The sequence below is a fragment of the Macaca mulatta genome, chromosome 3 (assembly GCF_049350105.2).
Source record: "Macaca mulatta isolate MMU2019108-1 chromosome 3, T2T-MMU8v2.0, whole genome shotgun sequence".
Lineage (NCBI taxonomy): Eukaryota > Metazoa > Chordata > Mammalia > Primates > Cercopithecidae > Macaca > Macaca mulatta.
This window is the reverse complement of record NC_133408.1, coordinates 47,567,614-47,586,167: the sequence shown is the minus strand read 5'-3', so window position 1 is coordinate 47,586,167 and position 18,554 is coordinate 47,567,614. Positions and strand designations below refer to the sequence as shown.

At 48.8% G+C, this 18,554-nt stretch overlaps 1 protein-coding gene across 16 annotated transcripts in view; it reads right to left on the bottom strand.

Annotated features, from left to right (window-relative positions):
* The window catches only part of PILRA (paired immunoglobin like type 2 receptor alpha), a 46,267-nt gene extending 29,214 nt beyond the window's left edge, over window positions 1-17,053 (bottom strand). For 3 of the 16 annotated variants that reach the window (XM_077996381.1, XM_077996377.1, XM_077996386.1), the window contains exons 1-3: window positions 14,569-15,835; window positions 13,864-14,257; window positions 111-298 (exon numbers count right to left, since the gene is read on the bottom strand). In XM_077996381.1, the coding sequence (XP_077852507.1) occupies window positions 111-298; window positions 13,864-14,257; window positions 14,569-14,644 (658 nt within the window). In that variant the 5' untranslated portion in view covers window positions 14,645-15,835. Of the gene's footprint in view, window positions 1-80; window positions 330-13,863; window positions 14,258-14,568 lie in introns of all 16 variants that reach the window. The other 13 variants (XM_028845585.2, XM_028845586.2, XM_077996382.1 and 10 more) reach the window with 8 other exon arrangements.
* Between the last annotated feature and the right edge of the window lie 1,501 nt (window positions 17,054-18,554).

The following is an 18,554-nucleotide window of genomic DNA, read 5'->3' as shown; positions in this document are numbered from 1 at the left end:
TGAGGGGAGCAGGCAGGGTCTGCATATTTCAGAAGCCCCATAGCTGCAGGTAGGCTCTGAGAAACCCCCAGATGGGAGGCTTGGGGAGAGGATGGGTCCTGGGCACTTACCTTTCCTTCTTCTCCACCTGAGAAGGCAGATCAGTCCCAAAATCATGATTCCGAGCACAGCGACAGCCACTGTCACCCCCACGGCAGTTTTCAGACTTAGGTGCCAAGAGTCTGAGTGTCGTTTGCCCTGTGTGACCCTGAGGCCGGCTGTGGTGGTTGCGCTACTGGGCCTCCGGGTGGTGGTCATGCTGCTGGGCCTCTGGGTGGTGGTCGTGACAGCTGGGGAGAGATGAGGAATGAACAGACCCTCCCCTGGGGGTGCAGGGTGTCTGGGTAAAAGGCATGGTGTGCTGCTTTCTAGGTTGGGGGACATTAGTGGTGAGGGAGCTCCTCTCTGAAGCCCACACAGGGAGCGGGGAACAGGGTGACATGCTAACAGCTTTCAATGCAGACGACTCAGTTCCTTTTATTTTCCCCTTCCTTTTCCTTTCCCTTTCCTTCCCTTCCTTCCTTCCTCCCTTCCTCCCTCCTTCCCTCCCTGCCTCCCTCTTTCCTTCCTTCCTTCCTTCCTTCCTTCCTTTTATTTCTTCCTTCCTTTCATTTTATTTCTTCCTCCTCAAATTCAACTTAACAGGCAACTCAGTTAAAACCTGATTCTACGTCAGTTATCAGTAGGGTGACCTCAGAACCTCATCTCCTCACTCACAAATAGGGATAACTAAATCACAGGATCAAAAAGAGTCTATTGTTGCAAATGCAGGTAACATAAAATATGTCATTTTAACCATTTCTACATGCACCATTCAGTGGCATCAAGCACATTCACAGTGCTGTGCAACCATCACACCATCCAACTCCAGAACCTTTGCATCTTCCTCAATGGAAATATTTTATGTGTTAAACATCAACTCCTCATTCCTGTGTCCCGAAGTCCCTGGCAACCACCCTTCTACCCCTCTACTTTCTGTCTCTATGAATTTGACTACTGTAAATACCTCGTATTAGCTGAATCATACAATGTGTCTTTTTACAGGATTATCTTTTTTTTTTTTTTTTTGAGACGGAGGCTCGCTCTGTCACCCAGGCTGGAGTGCGGTGGTGCAGCCTCGGCTCACTGCAACCTCCACCTCTCAGGTTCAAGTGATTCTCCTGCCTCAGCCTCCCAAGTAGCTAGGATCACAGGCACATGCCATCACACCCAGCTAATTTTTGTATTTTTTTTCTTTTTTTAGTAGAAACAGGGTTTCACCATGTTGGCCAGGCTGGTCTCCAACTCCTGACTTCAGGTGATCTGCCTGCCTCAGCTTCCTAAAGTGCTGGGATTACAGGCGTGAGCCACCGTGCCAATCCAGAATTGTCTTAATAAGTGAGAACACATCTGTAAAAAAACCTACTGTATATTGAAAATATGTTTTTAAGGTCACATTAATATATATTGACCTTCACATCCTACAAACAAGTGACACCTTCTTTATAGATGTTTCATGCACCCTTAAAAAATTGACATACTACTCAGCCACAGGACAAAAAATCAGGTTCCTTAATGTCTTCAGGTTAGGATGAACTAAAATCTTCGTCCACTCTTAAGAGAAATTACTAAAAGTGTAAATGCTATGTCTCTATTGGGAATTTAAAAATGTTTTAATTACTTAAAGGAGACATATATAATAACATACTATTTAGAAAATAAAAACTAGAGTAATACATATTTTTAAAAAGAACCCTGGTGTATGACTAAAGCAACACTCTAAGCTAAACTCAGTATGAAATGCTTTTATTACTTAAAATGGGAATAAATTTTTAAAACAAATAAAATATTCAGTTTCCAAAGAAGAAACCCCAGAGAGGAGACAGCTGTAAGGAAACTCAGAGGAAGAAAGTAATGAAAAGTTACATAGGAATACATTTATTAGGGAACAGATAGCCACAAGCAAAATAAATGCAGAAACTGGTTATTTAAAGGAGCAACAACAAGAAGGTAGACAAGACTAGCAAACCTAATGACAACAAAAGCCAGTTGCAATCATGAGTGAGTATATGCTCAATTATAGATTGTTAAATGTTAAAATATCTGTGAAATGGGTGTCTTTTGGGTTTTCTTGAGACAGGGTCTTGCTCTGTTGCCCAGGCTGGAGTGCACAATCCTACCTCACTGTAGCCTCCACCTCCTGGGCTCAAGTGATCCTCCTGCCTCAACCTCCTGATTAGCTGGGACTACAAGCATGAGCCTCTGAGCCAGGCCTGGGTGATATTTTTAAAAATTGATTTAAGAACTAGTATACCTTGGGGCCAGGCACAGTGACTCATGCCTGTAATCCCAGCACTTTTGAGAAGCTGAGGTGGGCGGATCACCTGAGGTCAGGAGTTTGAGACCAGCCCTGGCCAACGTGGTGAAACCCCATCTCTACTAAAAATACAAAACTTAGCTGGGTGTGGTGGTGGGCGCCTGTAATCCCAGCTACTTGGGAGGCTGAGGCAGGAGAATCACTTGAACCTGGGAAGCGGAGGTTGCGGTGAGCCAAGATCACGCTACTGTACCCCAGCCTGGGTGACAGAGCGAGATTCTGTCTCAAACAAACAAAAAAAGTAGTATACCTTATTTATGCCTAGTGTTCCATTATTGGAACGCTAAGCTTGTGTGAGTTATTTATATGCTCCTGCTCAAGGTCATTGCCAAGGTCTGATCTTTCACACAAAAAATCTGCAGCCTCTGGCATAAATGGGTTAATGCTCAGTAGACAAAGAAGAAATGAGAAGGCTATGAAAGAACTACCTTTCATAAGGTCTCCATGCTCAGGAAGTTTTATAAATAAGTTCTTGTAAAAATTTAAGGAACATAGAATTCCCACATAGAAGTTTCCAGAACATAAAGATGGAAAACTATGCAATTTGAATCCATTTCATAAAAAGATACCATAATCCTAATGCTAATATTCATTCAAAAGTTTTTTGTTTTGTTTTGTTTTTTCAAAGCTGGGCAATGTGGCTCATGCCTATAATCTCAGCACTTCGGGAGGCTGAGGTGGGCAGATCACTTCAGCCTAGGAGTTTGAGACCAGCCTGGGCAGCATAGTGAGACCCCCTGCTCCCCCGGTCTCTATGATAAATACAAAAATTAGCTGGGTGTGATGGCCCATGCCTATAGTCCCAGATACTCAGGAGCCTGAGGAGGGAGGATCGCTTGAGCCTAGGAGGTTGAGTCTACAGTGATCTATGAGTGTGCCACTGCACTCTGTTGCCAATGCAACAGAGTGAGACCTTGTCCCAAAAACAAAATTTTTTTTTCCGGTTTTTTTTTTCTTTTTGACATAGTGTCACTCTGTCAACAACAAAAAAAAGTGCAGTGGTGCAACCTTGGCTCACTGCAACCTCCAATTCCCGGCTTCAAGGGATTCTTGTGTCTCAGCCTCCCAAGTAGTTGGGATTGCAGGTGCATGCCACCATACCCGGCTAATTTTTGTATTTTTAGTAGAGACAAGGGTTCACCATGTTGGCCAGGCTGGTCTCGAACTCCTGACCTCAAGTGATCTGCCCGCCTCAGCCTCCCAAAGTGCTGAGATTACAGGCGTGAACCACCACGCCCAGCAAAAAACAAAATTTTTAAAAATGCAGACTAATACAAGAGACCATTTAAAAAACTGATTTGAGTAGAGGAAAATGCCCGTTATTGGCCAGTGTTTAGGGAGAGAGAAACTGTCATGCACAATGGGAGTATAAATGGGCAGAACCTTTGGGAATGCAATTTGGGAAGATCTATCAAAAGGTAAAAGACCTAGTGTGCCCTTTGTTGCAGTTGTCTCAGTGCTGGGAATTTCTCCTATGCAAATGCTTGCCCAAGTATTCAAAGGCATGTGTTGAAGGGTGTTCTTTACATTATAGTTTGTGATGTGGCAACAGTTTAACTGTCTTCAAATAGAACAGTGATTAAATAAATTATGATACATCACTACCATGGGATGCATGCGGCCATTTAAAAAGGCATTGCTGATTCAGAGCACAATGACTAGGAGTTAGCCCTGCTCTGCAAGGAGCAGCGAAAAAATTTTTTCAAATGGCCAGGCGCAGTGGCTCATGCCTGTAATCCCAGCACTTTGGGAGGCCAAGGCATGTGGATCATCTGAGGTCAGGAGTTAGACCAGCCTGGCCAACTTGGTGAAACCCCATCTCCACTAAAAATACAAAAATTAGGTGGGCATGGTGGCATGTGCCTGTAATCCTGGCTACTGGGGAGGCTGAAGCAGGAGAATCACTTGAACCTGGGAGGCAGAGATTGCAGTGAGCTGAGATCGTGCCACCTCATCCAGCTTGGGTGACAAGAGTGAAACTCGGTCTCAAAAAAAAAAAAGAAAAGAAAAAGAAAAAAAAATTAAAAAGGCATAGGCCAGGTGTGGTGGCACACAGCTATAATCCCAGCTGCTTGGGAGGTTGAGGCGGAAGAATCGCTTGAACCCCGGAGGCAGAGGTTACAGTGAGCCGAGATCATGTCATTGCACTCCAGCCTGGGCAACGAGAGCAAAACTCCATCTCAAAAAAAAAAAAAAAAAAAAAAGACATAGATGTATATATACTAGAATGAAAGAGATTCAAGTTACTTTAAGTAAAAATGGCAAGTTCTAGAGCAGCATTGTATGTGGTTTGATTCTATTTATGTTTTATGTCGGTATCTGTAAGAGAGAATACTTCCACACAAAGTGGTAGGGACTGGGGAGATAAGGTGAATGTTACCTTTTATTTAACTTCCTTCTGTATTTTTAAAATTATGTGTAAGTATTACCAGTACTTTTATTAGTTTTTAAATTTAACACTTTTTTTTTCCAAGTTGTATCGGCACATAATTCAGACCCAACAAATTTCACACAACTTAGAAAAAAACAGCAGCCTCCTGCACCTGCCTCCTACTCCCTTCCAACTCCCCAGAGGCAACTATTTTCAGCAACTTTAGCTATTTATTTTGGTGTTAACCTCCTATTTCTAAACAGCATGCGAATATTGCCGTTGCTTGATTTGCTTGCTTTAAGTGGTATCTACTCACTTCTTACTACTGACATGGAGAATTTAGATCTTACACCCCCATTTTCTTTATCTGACTCAGCTTTTCAGCATTTGATACTCCTCACTCCCCCTTTTATGAAGTGAGTTATTAATTTGGTTTCTGGGACACCATCTCCCTTGGTTCTCCTGCCTCACTCTTAGCTCCTTCTGAGTCATCTCTGTTGATTTCTTTTCATCTGCCCAAACCTAATGTCAGGGCCCAGTCCTGAAACTTCCTCTCTAGCCACACTCCCCAGATTATCTCATTCACCACGTGACATTAAATATCAGTGGTATCCTGATTGGTCTTCCTCTGTCGCCCAGGCTGGAGTGCAATAGTGCAACCATGGCTCACTGCAGCCTCCAACTCCTGGGCTCAAGCAATCTTCCCATCTCAGCCTCCTGAGTAGCTGGGACTACAGGTGCACACCACCATGCCCAGATAATTAAAAAAAAATTTTTTTCTGTGGATAGCCTGAGCAATATGGTAAAACCCTATCTCTACTAAAAATGCAAAACAGTTAGCCGGGTGTGGTGGTGCCCTCCTGCAGTCCTAGCTACTCAGGAGGCTGAAGCAGAAGAATCACTTGAACCTGGAGGCAGGAGTTGCAGTGAGCCAAGATCATGCCACTGCACTGCAGCCTGGGTGACAGAGTGAGACTCCGTCTTTTTTTTTTTTTTTTTTTTTTTTGGTGGAGACGGGGTTCCATTATGTTGCCCAGGCTGGGTTCCAAGTTGATGTATCCAGCCAACTTTCCCCCTGCACTCTAGACTCAGAGATCTTACTACCTGTTCACGCCTCCATTTGTATGTCTAGTAACGACTCAAAGTAAGGTGTCCAAAACAGAGTTCTTGATTTCCTCCCAAACCCATTCTTCCCCATTTCTCTACCTCAGTAAATGGCAATTCTGTCCTTCAGGATGCTCAGTCCAAGGACCTTAGAGTCATCCTTGCTTCCCTCCCTCTCATACCCTACATCCAATCCATCTGCAAATCCTGTCTGCCCTGTCTTCAAAATATAACCAACCAGTATCAGCCACCTCTCACCTCATGCACTGCCATCTCGCTAAGCCAAGCTGCATCATCTCTCCCTGGTCTCCCTGCTTCTGACTTCGCTCACCTGTAATTTTTTCCTCCATACCACAGCCAGAGGGATGCTTTTAAGCTATGAGTTGGGGCTGGGCATGGAGGCTCACGCCTGTAATCCCAGCACTTTGGGAAGCCGAGGCAGGCGGATTGCTTGAAGTCAACAGTTCGAGACCAGCCTGGCCAACATGGTGAAACCCTGTCTCTACTAAAAATAGAAAAATTAGCTGGGTGTGGTGGCGAGCACCTGTAATCCCAGCTACTCGGGAGGCTGAGGCAGGAGAATCCCTTGAACCCGGGAGGTAGAAGTTCAGTGACCCAAGACCGTGCCACTGCACTCCAGCCTGGGCGACAGAGCAAGACTCCATCTAAAAAAATAATAATTTAAAAAAAAAAAAAAAAGCGTGAGTCGGATCTCAGCACTCCTGCAGGAAACGCTCCTTCGCTCCCATGGCACTCAGAGCGAAAGTGAGTTGTTTCCTTGGCTTTCAAAGCCACACAGGATCTTCCCCGCCTCCTGCAACCTCTGCCTCTTCCTTTTGGCTTCAGCCACACTTGTCCTGTGTGACTGGAACATTCTTCTCCCAACCTCTCTATTATGTTCTACCAATCAATCTGTGTCTAGGCTGGATCTTCCTAGGGCTTCTCCAGGTCCGCTCCCCAGTTCTTCCATCCCTGCGTTGTGCTTTTGGAGCTGGCCTTGGTGGATTGCATCTGTGGGCTCTCGTGCCCTGTAACTTCTGACTCCAGAGGCCACAGCTCCTCTCTACACAATCCAGTCTTCTCTGGGCTCCCTCCCCTTGCTCTTCAGGCCTGCTGCTGGTCCCAGGGTACTTCCCCCCACCGTCCCTGATTGGTTTCCCAAACTGTGCCTCACTCTAAGGTCTCCTCAGTTACCCTACACCAGGCTCTGCTTCATCACACAGCAGCCTTCCCTGTTCAGTGTGAATACAGGGCCACCCTTAGCAATCTCTGTCCCACTCACTCCACTTCAGTTCTCTTCTTTTCTCTTTTCACCATCACCTGACACATAAAAAGAATTGATCCATTTATATATTTATTCCCACACTCAAAAGTAAATTTCATCCTTGGGTGCATTTTGGTTGTTTTGGTGGTAGTGGTGGCTCTTGTTTTGTTTTTTGTTTTTTGTTTTTTGAGTCAGGATCTCACTCTGTCACCCAGGCTGGAGTGTAGTAGTGGGACCACAGCTACTGCAGCCTTGACCTCACAGCCCGAAGTGATCCTCCTGCCTCAACCTCCTGAGTAGCTGGAACTACAGGCATGTGCCGCCATACCCAGCTAGGTTTTTTTTTTTTTTTTTTGAGATGGAGTCTCACTCTGTCACTCAGGCAGTGCAGTGGTGTGATCTCAGCTCACTGCAACCGTCGCCTCCCGGGTTCAAATGATTCTTATGCCTCAGCCTCCCGAGTAGCTGGGATTACAGGTACACACGACCACACCCAGCTAATTTTTTTTGTATTTTTAGTAGAGACAGGGAGGGTTTCGCCATGTTGGCCAGGCTGGTCTCAACTTCTGACTTCAAGTGATCCGCCCGCCTCGGCCTCCCAAAGTGCTGGGATTACAGGTGCGAGCTACCACGACAGGCCGCACCCAGCTAATTTTTAAATTTTATTTTTTTTATAGAGACAGAGTCTTGCTATGTTGCCAGATTCTTGCTATGTTTTCCAGGCTGGTCTTGAACTCCTGGCCTCAAGTAATCCTCCTGTCTTGGACTCCCTAAGTGCTGGGATTACAGGTGTGAGCCACTGCACCCAGCCCTTTAATGGAATTTTTTGTTTTTGCTATTGTATCTTAAATTTCCAAGAGCGTTCTTTGTGGTTTCTTTGTGGTTTGCAAGTTCCTTTGTAAAGCACCCCCTCTTATCACATGCACGAGGTCTCTTAACTTTCTGAATAGAAGGAGATGCTGAGTATTTTAAAATTTTATACTCCCTGAACTGTTTTGGTTTCTTCCAGGTTCCTCTTTCTGTTTTTCATGTTTGTTTTATTCCTCGTGTTTCATGGGAGAAGTTTGTTTCATTTAATCATATAGGGACTCTAGCCTCAGGCTTCCCAGACACAGCTGAGGCCAAGGTATAGTCCCTGGTGCTGGGGGACTCGGTATGAGGACCAGACCCCAATCGCCTTGCCAGTTATCCCTGGGGTGCTGCCCCAGAGGCCCTCTGGTTCATCTGTTCTGGAAAGCAAACCTCTTGTGTTTGGGCTAGGGTGGGAGAATGGGGAATGGAGGTTTCCCTGCTTCTGAAGTAGATTTTCAATGTCCTCTAGTTTTCAGACCCATCTTCACTCCTACTTTCAGGGGTACTCAGGGCCAACATTACTGAACCTTTACAGAGTTTTGTGGTATAAATTGCCATTCATCTGCGTTTCCCCACACTGGCTTAGGGTTTAGCCCTAAACAAATTCCATTAGTCTGTTTCCAGCTTCTCAAAATTTGCTTTTGTACATCCAGTTCATATATTTCTTGTTCTTGAGGATTTCTTTCTTAAAAAATTCCCTTTGCTACTATTTTAGTAGATTCTGGGAAGGGGTGATGGTAAACATGCATATAACCAGATTGGCCAGATTTTATGCATTTTTTTTTTTTTTTTTTTTTGAGACAGAGTCTCCCTCTGTTGCCCAGGCTGGAGTACAGTGGTGCAATTTTGGTTCACTGCAACCTCCGTCTCCCAGTTCAAGTGATTCTTCTGCCTCAGCCTCCTGAGTAGCTGGGACTACAGGCGCTCACTACCACGCCCAGCTAATTTTTTTGTACTTTCAGCAGAGACAGGGTTTCACCATGTTAGCCAGGATGGTCTTGATCTCCTGACCTTGTGATCTGCCTGCCTCGGCCTCCCAAAGTGCTGGGTTTACAGGTGTAAGCCACCATACCCGGCCGCCTATGCATTACTTTTACAATGACAATTATTAAGGATTCAAAAAGTAATCTTGCATATTAATAACAAAAGGAAATATAGAGGGTAAAAAAATCTTTTTTTTTTTTTCCTGAGACAGGATCTGGCTCTGTCACCCAGGCTGGAGTGCAGTGGCATGATCTCGGCTCACTACAGACAGTTAAACAATCTTATGAGACATTTATATGCTCTTTGGCAGAACACTACCAAGGTTTACTGAGGGATATAAAATAGGACCTTGTTCCTGGGTGAGAAGATTGTGTATGAGCCTGATTTCGGTTTCTGTCAATTGCATTATAGGTTTAATGCAACTGTGACTTAAAAGAGTGTTGTGTTTTTTGTTTTTGTTTTTTTCCCCTAAACTGGATAAACTTATTCTAACAGTGGGAAAGGAACAGACAGGCAACAACAGAAAAATATTTTTTGTTTTGCTTTGTTTTTTAAGACAGGGTCTTGCTCTGTCACTCAGGCTGGAGTGCAGTTGTGAAATCACAGCTCATTGCAGGCCCAACCTCCTGGCCTCAAGCGATGCTCCTGTCTCAGCCTCCTGAGTAGCTGGGACCATAGGTTTGCACTACCACAACTGGCTAATTTTTTTTTTTTTTGGTAGAGATGGGGTCTCACTATGTTGCCCATGTTAAGTCTCAAACTCTTGGGCTCAAGTAATCTTCATGCCTCAGCCTCTTAAAGTGCTGGGATTACAGGCATGAAGCTACTGCGCCCAGCCTAAAAAAGTTTTTGAAGAAGGAGTAATATGTTTGAGATGGAAATCGTCTTAGGCATTGAAACGTAGTAAAGTTACAGTCACTAAACCTGTGTGCTGACGTAAGAAAAGATAGATCAGTGAAACAGAATTGACTGACCAGAAACCGATGCTCTTCTACAAAAATAATTTTAAAACCAGGCCTAATGTATCAATAGAGAAGCAGATAAAAATGCAGTAAATGGGGTTGGGACAACTGATTAATTCATATAAAGATCAATTTAGTTGTTTATGCCGTATACCAAAATAAATTCTCACTACATACAATTTTTTTTTAATTAAGAATTTAAATATAAATATTTTCTTTTTTTTTTTTTTTTTTTTTTGAGACAAAGTCTTGCTCTGTCACTCAGGCTGGAGTGCAGTGGTGGGATCCTGGCTCACTGAAACCTCCTCCGACTCCCAGGTTCAAGCAATTCTCCTGCCTCAGCCTCCTGAGTAGCTGGGACTGCAGGCATGCACCACCACGCCCGACTAATTTTTTTTTTTTTTTTTTTTTTTTTTGAGACGGAGTCTGGCTCTGTCGTCCGGGCTGGAGTGCAGTGGCCGGATCTCAGATCACTGCAAGCTCCGCCTCCCGGATTTACGCCATTCTCCTGCCTCAGCCTCCCGAGTAGCTGGGACTACAGGCGCCCGCCACCTCGCCCGGCTAGTTTTTTGTATTTTTTAGTAGAGACGGGGTTTCACCGTGTTAGCCAGGATGGTCTCGATCTCCTGACCTCGTGATCCACCCATCTCGGCCTCCCAAAGTGCTGGGATTACAGGCTTGAGCCACCGCGCCCGGCCTAATTTTTGTATTTTTAGTAGAGACGGGGTTTCACCATGTTGGCCAGGCTGGTTTCGAATTCCTGACCTCAGGTGATCCACCACCTCAGCCTCCCAAAGTGCTGGGATTACAGGCATGAGCCATTGTGTCTGGCCAATATTTTCAACTTTTAGTGGAAATTGGGATTTTTGCGCTTAGAAATAAAACAGAAAAGTGACAAAGAACACAATTAGGTTTGGTTACAAAAGTTAAATTACGTAAAAAACATTAATAAGCCAACAGCAAACTTAGTTTATATCTGCTACAAATACTCCTTTATTTTGTTGTATCTTAGCATGATGGTACTTCAGTTGGATTTTTTTGCCAGACACAGTGGCTCATGCCTATATCCCAGCACTTTGGAAGGCCAAGGTGGGTGGATCACTTGAGCTCAGGAGTTTGAGACCAGCCTGGGCAACATAGCAAAATCCCATGACTACAAAAAAAAATACAAAAATTAGCCAGGTGTGGTGGTGCATGCCTGTAGTCCCAGCTATTTGGGAGGCTAAGGCAAGAGAATCACTTGAGCCTGGGAGATCAACACTGCAGTAAGCCATGATCACACTCCCTGGGTGACAGAGCGAGACCCTGTCTAAAAAAAAGGCAGGGCAAGGTGACTCACGCCTGTAATCCCAGCACTTTGGGAAGCCAAGGCGGGCAGATCATCCGAGGTCAGGAGTTCGAGAGCAGCCTGGCTAACACAGTGAAACCTTGTCTCTACAAAAATAAAAAAACTAGCCTGGCATGATGGTGGGTGCCCGTAATTCTAGCTACTCAGAGGCTGAGGCGGGAGAATCGCTTGAACCTGGGAGGTGGAGGTTGGAGTGAGCCAAGATCGTGCCATTGCACTCCAGCCTGGGTGACAGAGTGAGACTTTGTCTCAAAAAAAAAAAAAAATTTTTTTTTTCTCTATTATTTTCCTGTATTTTTTTAATAATAAGCATGAATATTCAACTAATTGAATTAATTAAAAATACAATTTATGGCCGGGCGCGGTGGCTCAAGCCTGTAATCCCAGCACTTTGGGAGGCCGAGATGGGTGGATCACGAGGTCAGGAGATCGAGACCATCCTGGCTAACACGGTGAAACCCCGTCTCTACTGAAAAATACAAAAAACTAGCCAGGCGAGGTAGCGGGCACCTGTAGTCCCAGCTACTCGGGAGGCTGAGGCAGGAGAATGGCGTAAACCCAGAAGGCGGAGCTTGCAGTGAGCTGAGATCCAGCCACTGCGCTCCAGCCTGGGCGACAGAGCAAGACTCCGTCTCAAAAATAAAAAAAAACAGAAAAACAATTTATTAGTGAAAAAAACTACAACTCTGACCTATGCAGAGAAGTGAGAAAAGCAAGCAGGAATTAAGGAAAGAGGAAGAGAAGGCCTGAGAAAAACCCAAATCTCTCAGAAAAGGCCATTTAAGGAAATACGTAGGAAATCAAAGTTCAAGGCTGTCTTGCTTCATTTGGATTATGGAGCCGCTCTCCATCTGCTCCAAAACCAACACAGTGGTTAAGATGGTGTGGTGGTTTACCAGGGCACGGGCAGCGAGAGTGTCTGTCCCTGCAGGGAAGAGTAACTTATCCCTGGCATTGTTTAGGGTTGCCAGTGCAAGTGATTAGAAAAAATAAACCCACCTGGCCAAAGATTAGTTTCCTAAAACATTTTCTACAGACAATGCACCCACTTCCTGCCTGGGCCTAGGAGAAACTCCCCTCTCCCCACTGATCTGGAGACAGATAAACCTAGGCTCAAATTTCCCTGATGCCCTTTCTGAATAAAACAGAAGATCTATTAGTGCAACACATCCCATCGCTAGGTTCAAAAGTAGGTCAAGGCGAACACTATGGTCAACTCAATAGGTGAGGCCCTATAGCTAGAAGTTAGGTGAGAAAGCTCTGCAGCTCACCATCCCTGTCATTGTGTTTGTTTGTTTGTTTGAGACAGAGTCTCACTTTGTCACCCAGGCTGGTGTGCAGTGGCTCGATCTCAGCTCACCTCAACCTCCGCCTCCCAGGTTCAAGTGATTCTCCTGCCTCAGCCTCCCGAGTAGCTAGGATTACAGGCATGCGCCACCATGCCTGGCTAATTTTTGTATGTTTAGTAGAGACGGAGTTTTGCCATGTTGGCCAGGCTAGTCTCGAACTCCTGACCTCAAGTGATCCACCCACCTTGGCTTCCCAAAGTGCTGGGATTACAGGCGTCAGCCACCACGCCCCACCCTCACCATCCCTTCCAAGTCCCATCTGCACCACTACTGTGATGTTGGGAAGCTGTATAGGCTCTGTTAACCTCAGTTTCCCTATCTGTAAACTGAAGAGAATAGCAGTTCCTCTTGCCATTGAGGAGTCTTGGTGAGGGTTCACTAGGGCAATGCACATGAAGCAATTTGCCAGGGCCATGCCATGATGCCTCAGTGAATGAGGGCTGCTGCTCTTGCTTCTGCAGACATGTCCCTTAGTGTTGGTAAGGACAGAGTAGCAAGACCAGAGTGGAGGACAGAGAGGGAACGGCTGGAAGAACCCAGGGGCTTGTCAGGGAGAGTAGGGGCTGCAGGGGCTGGGGAGAAAGTGAGGGTAAGGGATGGATATAGGAGAAGAGGGGTATGACAGGTGAGGGAAGAGGTGAGACAGGTCAGGGAGGAGCTGAAGGACACTTCTGGGAAGCAGAGGGGAAGAAGGAAGTGGGCAGATGGGAACCCAGGTTGACCCAGGGACTGCAGAGCTCCCAGGGCCAGTCACTGGGCACCTGCTGGGGGTTCCTGGATGAGCTCGTGACTGTGAGAGATGCAAGATATGGGGCCCACCCTGAGGCACTAATGGGGACTCCAGGCAGAGACACATGACAAAGAGCGGGTGAGCCACACCCTGGAGAGATCAAATCTGCCTGGAGGTCATGGGGAGAGGCCAGGCTGGAGCCCCAGTTTGGAGAAAGAATGAAGGATAATTAGAGGGTCTGGCAGATGCTGAGGCCTGAGGAGTGGGGGCAGGGCTGGATCTGGAGGGGACAGTGAGGGGAATGGTCAGGGAAAGCAGATCAGATGTGGAGACAAGGGGAGGAGAAAAGGGGAGAGGTGGCAAAGGCCTGAGGAAGTGTTAGGGGCCAAAGAGATAACTTAGGGATCGTCAGAAGAAGTGGGGTCTGAGGTACCAGGGACGACGTCACCAGTGATAATAAAAGCCTCACTGCGGTGGGCAAGGCGCGTGCCGGGGCAGCTGGACTCACCCTGGGTGATGGTGAGTTTGGTCCCCTTGATGGACTGCCACCGCTGCCTCCCTGATCTCCGTGTGTCCAGCTCGACTCGGCAGAAATACACAGACTGGTCCTCCTTCCGCAGGTTCCAGATCCTGAGGAGCCCGCGGTCCTGACCCTCTGTCCAGTTCAGAAGGAGCCGGTTCGAGTAATCCTCGTGAATGAAAGCTGGCCTTGTTCTGTAGAAGAACTCCCCGTGGAAGTTGCCCCGTCTCCAGGATATTTTCATGTTGGGAGCTGCGGCTAACTCCCAGGGGTGATAGAAGGAGAAGGGAATTTCCACGGAGCCACCCATAGGGGCTGAGAGGTGTTTTCGTTGAGTGACCCCATAAGGGCCGCTTGGACCGGATCTCGCGGAGCCACCTAGAGGTGGGAGGGAGAGAGTGGGGGAGAGACCTTGAAGCCACCGCAAGACACAAAGAGGGTGATCCAGACCCTCCCGCACCTTCAGCCACAGGCAGTCGTGTGACAGGTGGCTGGACTGACTTCTGGCCTGGGTCTCCCACTCTTCAGGCATGGGAGAGAGAGGATGGGGGCACCCGCCCCTGTGGGACCCGCCCTTGTTTCCTGGTGGTGGGAGCCTGGGCCCTCCCCAAGATGTCCCACCTTTGTCTCGGGTTGGCCCCTCCTGTGGTTTGGGCAGAGCCCACATCTGGACGGTCCTGGGCACTTACCAGGTTGCAGAAATGCTGGCGGCAGCAGCAGGGGCAGCAGGGGCAGCAGCAGGGGCAGCAGCAGGGGCCGGCCCATGGCTTTGCTCTCCTCCAGGGGATGGGGAGACCAGCAGAGCCGTCCAGGCAGAGAGGGGCCCTGTGGTGGGGCCACCTGGGGGTTGAGGTGAGTGGGGGCAGCCGGGCTCAGGCTCCGCAGAGGGCTGTGGCGGCCGGGAGCCTTCCTCAAACCCGTGCACCTCCAGGATGACCAGCACTTCCTTTATCCATCTGGTTTTTTTCCTCTTATTGCAAAAGGGCCTCCCTTGTGGTCAGTGTCAAGTCAGCCCTGCCCAAGAGCCCCAGTGCCCATCCTCCTGCTGAGGGGCCGGGCCTGACCTTGGCTGGCTGGGCCCCTCCCACCTGGATCCCTGCAGCCCCACCTCACTCAGCTTCACTTCTCATCCTTCTCTCTGCCCAGGGCCAGCACAGGCTCTTTCGGGGAGAGGAAAGGCAGGCCTGAATCTCTGCCCTTCTGTGTCCCAGATTCAGTCCTCAGGGAGGAGGAGGAGGGAGCTGGTGGAGGTCACAGGCGCTCAGACCCCAGCCCAAGCACCAGAGTCCCCAGCTTGTCCTCTGTCCCTCTCCCTCCCTGGCAGGCACTCCCATGCAGTCCCCAGGCACCACCAGGGCCCAGCTAGCCTCTTCCCATCCCAGGCCCGCTCCCTTGGTGCAGGGACCACGACCTTGCTCAAGGGGTGAGGGGGCTGATGGTCCCCTACACAGACTGGTCCTTCTGGAGGCCACCCCTTCACCTCCTAGACGTGAGACTGGATCTGCAGGCTCCCCTCTGACCTCCCCATCCTACACAGGCAGGGACAGGGCTCCAAGAAGCCCTGCCCCAGGCCACGTGACTTGCAGTGGCAGTTCCAGGACCAGAGCTCCCTCTACCCAGACGTCTGGGCCTGGCTGAAGGGCAGAATCTCTGGGCCTCAACTTCTGAGTGCAGGACAGGAGGCCGTCCCTTCATACAGCACCTCAGGTCATTCCCTCCACACACCTGAGCCCTTGGCTGATCCAGAAGCTTCCTTGGACACAGAAGGAAGTGAAGGCTCAGAGCAACAGTGGGCACCCCGCACACAGTCCTGGACCCATCTCTAACGGGTTTCTGCTGGCCTTTGCCTGGGGTGGTCGCTGGAGCGGGGAGCTTTGGTGGCCCACAGGGCTCCCTCCGTAGGAGGCTCTGCCCACCCTCTCCAGGGTGAGGTGGCCCCTCCAGCTAAGGGGCCGTGGGGGCAGGAAGACAGGATTTCGTCAGAGGAAATGGCATCAGCCTTCTTGAGACAGAAGCAGGCAGGGACGGGCCTCCCTTCTCTTAGTCTCTTCCCTGGCCCCAGTAGGCTCCTCTGTGCTTCCCAGGGCCAGTCAGGTCAGCCCTCCCTCCCTCCCTTCACAGGCCGGAGGAAACATGTTCCCCTGTGCTCAGGAAACCCCTCCGTCTGAGCCAGGCCCTCAACACCTCATTCTCCCCATTCAACCCACAGGAAAACGGAGGAGGCAGGGGGGCTTTGGGCTGAACTAGTCCCAGCTGGAAAGATGGGCTGAAGAGAGGACAAGGGACCCCCTGGCTGTCTGGGCAGGGCCTCGAGAGGGTGGTCCGCCCTGCCTGAGGACCTGGCTGAAGGGTCACCTGCTTACCAGGCCGTCCAAGGTGGGGGCCACATAGAACTTACAGCCAACAGCCGCTGGGTAGCTCTGGAGGGCACATGCTTCCCAGGGTCTTCTGCCCCAGTGCTGCCACGTGCGATCTCCTTAGATGCAAGGTCCACATTGATGTCACTTTCAGGCCCTGGACCCAGCTGAACCCCCATGGGAGATTCCTTTTGTGTCAGGATTTCTGCTCTGGGATGATGTGAGGTCTCCTGGGTTTGTTCATCCTCCCTCCCCCAACAGCAGTGACAGGACCCGGGACTGAGCCTGGGGCTGTGGCTCTCTCTCAGACAGGGCTCTGGGAGGAGGAGGAGGGCCTGGAGGAGGGCTTGATTCCAATGTGGGTGGAGCCTAAATGCAGCCCCTTAGCGCAGGTGCTCATGGGAGAGGCATGGGAAGTCGTGTGTGGGGAGCAGGGGCAGGGAGGGGGCGAGTACCCTGCACGGCATGATGAGAACCACTGCTTGGATGTCCCCACATTCCCGCAACAAGTATCCTCCTGTCCTCACTGGCCACATCCATCCCTGCCCCAGCCCCTTGCCCCTCATTGGCACCCACCCTGTTCCTGCTTTCCTCTGATCCCAGTAGATGTGGAGTTCACAAGCCAATTGTAACTTTCTTACAGTAACTCAAAGGACCTGGAATAGCCAACATGCCTTTACAAATGAAGAATGAAGGTGGAAGATTTATAATACCTGACTTCAAGAGTTGCTGTAAAGCTTCTGTAATCAGGCCGTATTATCCTCAAGGTTCTAGAGTGTCCACAGACTGGAGTGTAGGGACGCGATCACCATCGCTCCTGGGTTGAAGCGATTTGCTGACCTCAGACTCCCGAGTAGTGAAGACCACAGGCACACACCACCACACACGGATAATTTTTTTTCTTTTTTTTTTCTGAGAGGTGGGGTCTTACTATGTTGTCTAGGCTGGTCTCGAGCTCCTGGGCTCCAGCAATCCTCCTGCCTTGGCCTCCCTCAGTGCTGGGATGACAGGTGTGAGCCACCTCACCCAGCCCCACTGTATTGCTGATATTCTGGCATCTTGGACCTCCAAGACCAGAAAGAGGGACTGCCCCTGCCAGAGCCAACCAGTTGTTAAAGCTAGCAAATGACCCCTCTGAGAGTGTCCCTTTCTTTTTTTTTTCCGAAATGGAGTCTCGCTCTGTTGCCAGGCCGGAGTGCAGTGGCACAGCCTCAGCTCACTGCAACCTCCACCTCCCAGGTTCAAGCGATTCTCCTGCCTCAGCCTCCCAAGTTGCTGGGATTACAAGTGCACACCACCATGCCCAACTAATTTTTGTATTTTTAATAGAGATGGGGATTCACCATGTTGGCCCAGATGGTCCCTGACCTTGTGATCTGCCCACCTCGGCCTCCCAAAGTGCTGGGATTACAGGCTTGAGCCGCAGTGCCTGGCTGAGTGTGCCTTTCATATGCAAACCAACTAATCCAGGGCCCCAACACTGAACCAGCTCTTCTAGCTGCCTCTCACCTTTCAGGAGGCAGTATTTCTCTGCCTTCATCACCCTGGGCCAGGCACCAAATAACAAGTGACAGCCCCTAATCCCCAGAGCCTGCTAACATTATTCTAACTAGCCAATCCTAAATCTGCATACCCTTCCTTGCCTTTTCCATGGAAAGCATAACAAAAGGTCTCACCCCCATTTCCCCCTGGCTTCCTCTGCCCCGCCCCGAGGGACTCTGGTGCTTTCCCAAGTGGCCCTGCATGGCTGTGTCTCTCATTTCTGGGGATCTGTGAGGATACACTGCTTCCCTCACGACCCTCATTTTGTGGCCATACTTGATGGAAAGAATGGCAGGTGCATTTTGTTTTATTATTTTATTTATTAATATTATTATTATTATTATTTTGAGATGGAGTCTCACTCTGTCACCCAGGCTGCAATGCAGTGGCACTATCTCGGCTCACTGCAACCTCTGCCTCCCGGGTTCAAGCAATTCTCCTGCCTCAGCCTCCCGAGTAGCTGGGACTACAGGTGCCCACCACTATACCCAACTAATTTTTGTAGTTTTAGCAGAGATGGGGTTTGCCATGTTGGCCAGGCTGGTCTCGAACTCTTTACCTGAGGTGATACACCTGCCTAGGCCTCCCAAAATGCTGAGGTTACAGGCGTGAGCCACCACGCCCCGCCAGCAGGTACATTTTATTTATTTTTATTTTTTTGAGACAGAGTCTCGCTCTGTCACCCAGGCTGGAGTGCAATGGCTCAATCTCAGCTCACTGCAAACTCCACCAAGCGATTCTCCTGCCTCAGCCTCCTGAGTAGCTGGGATTACAGG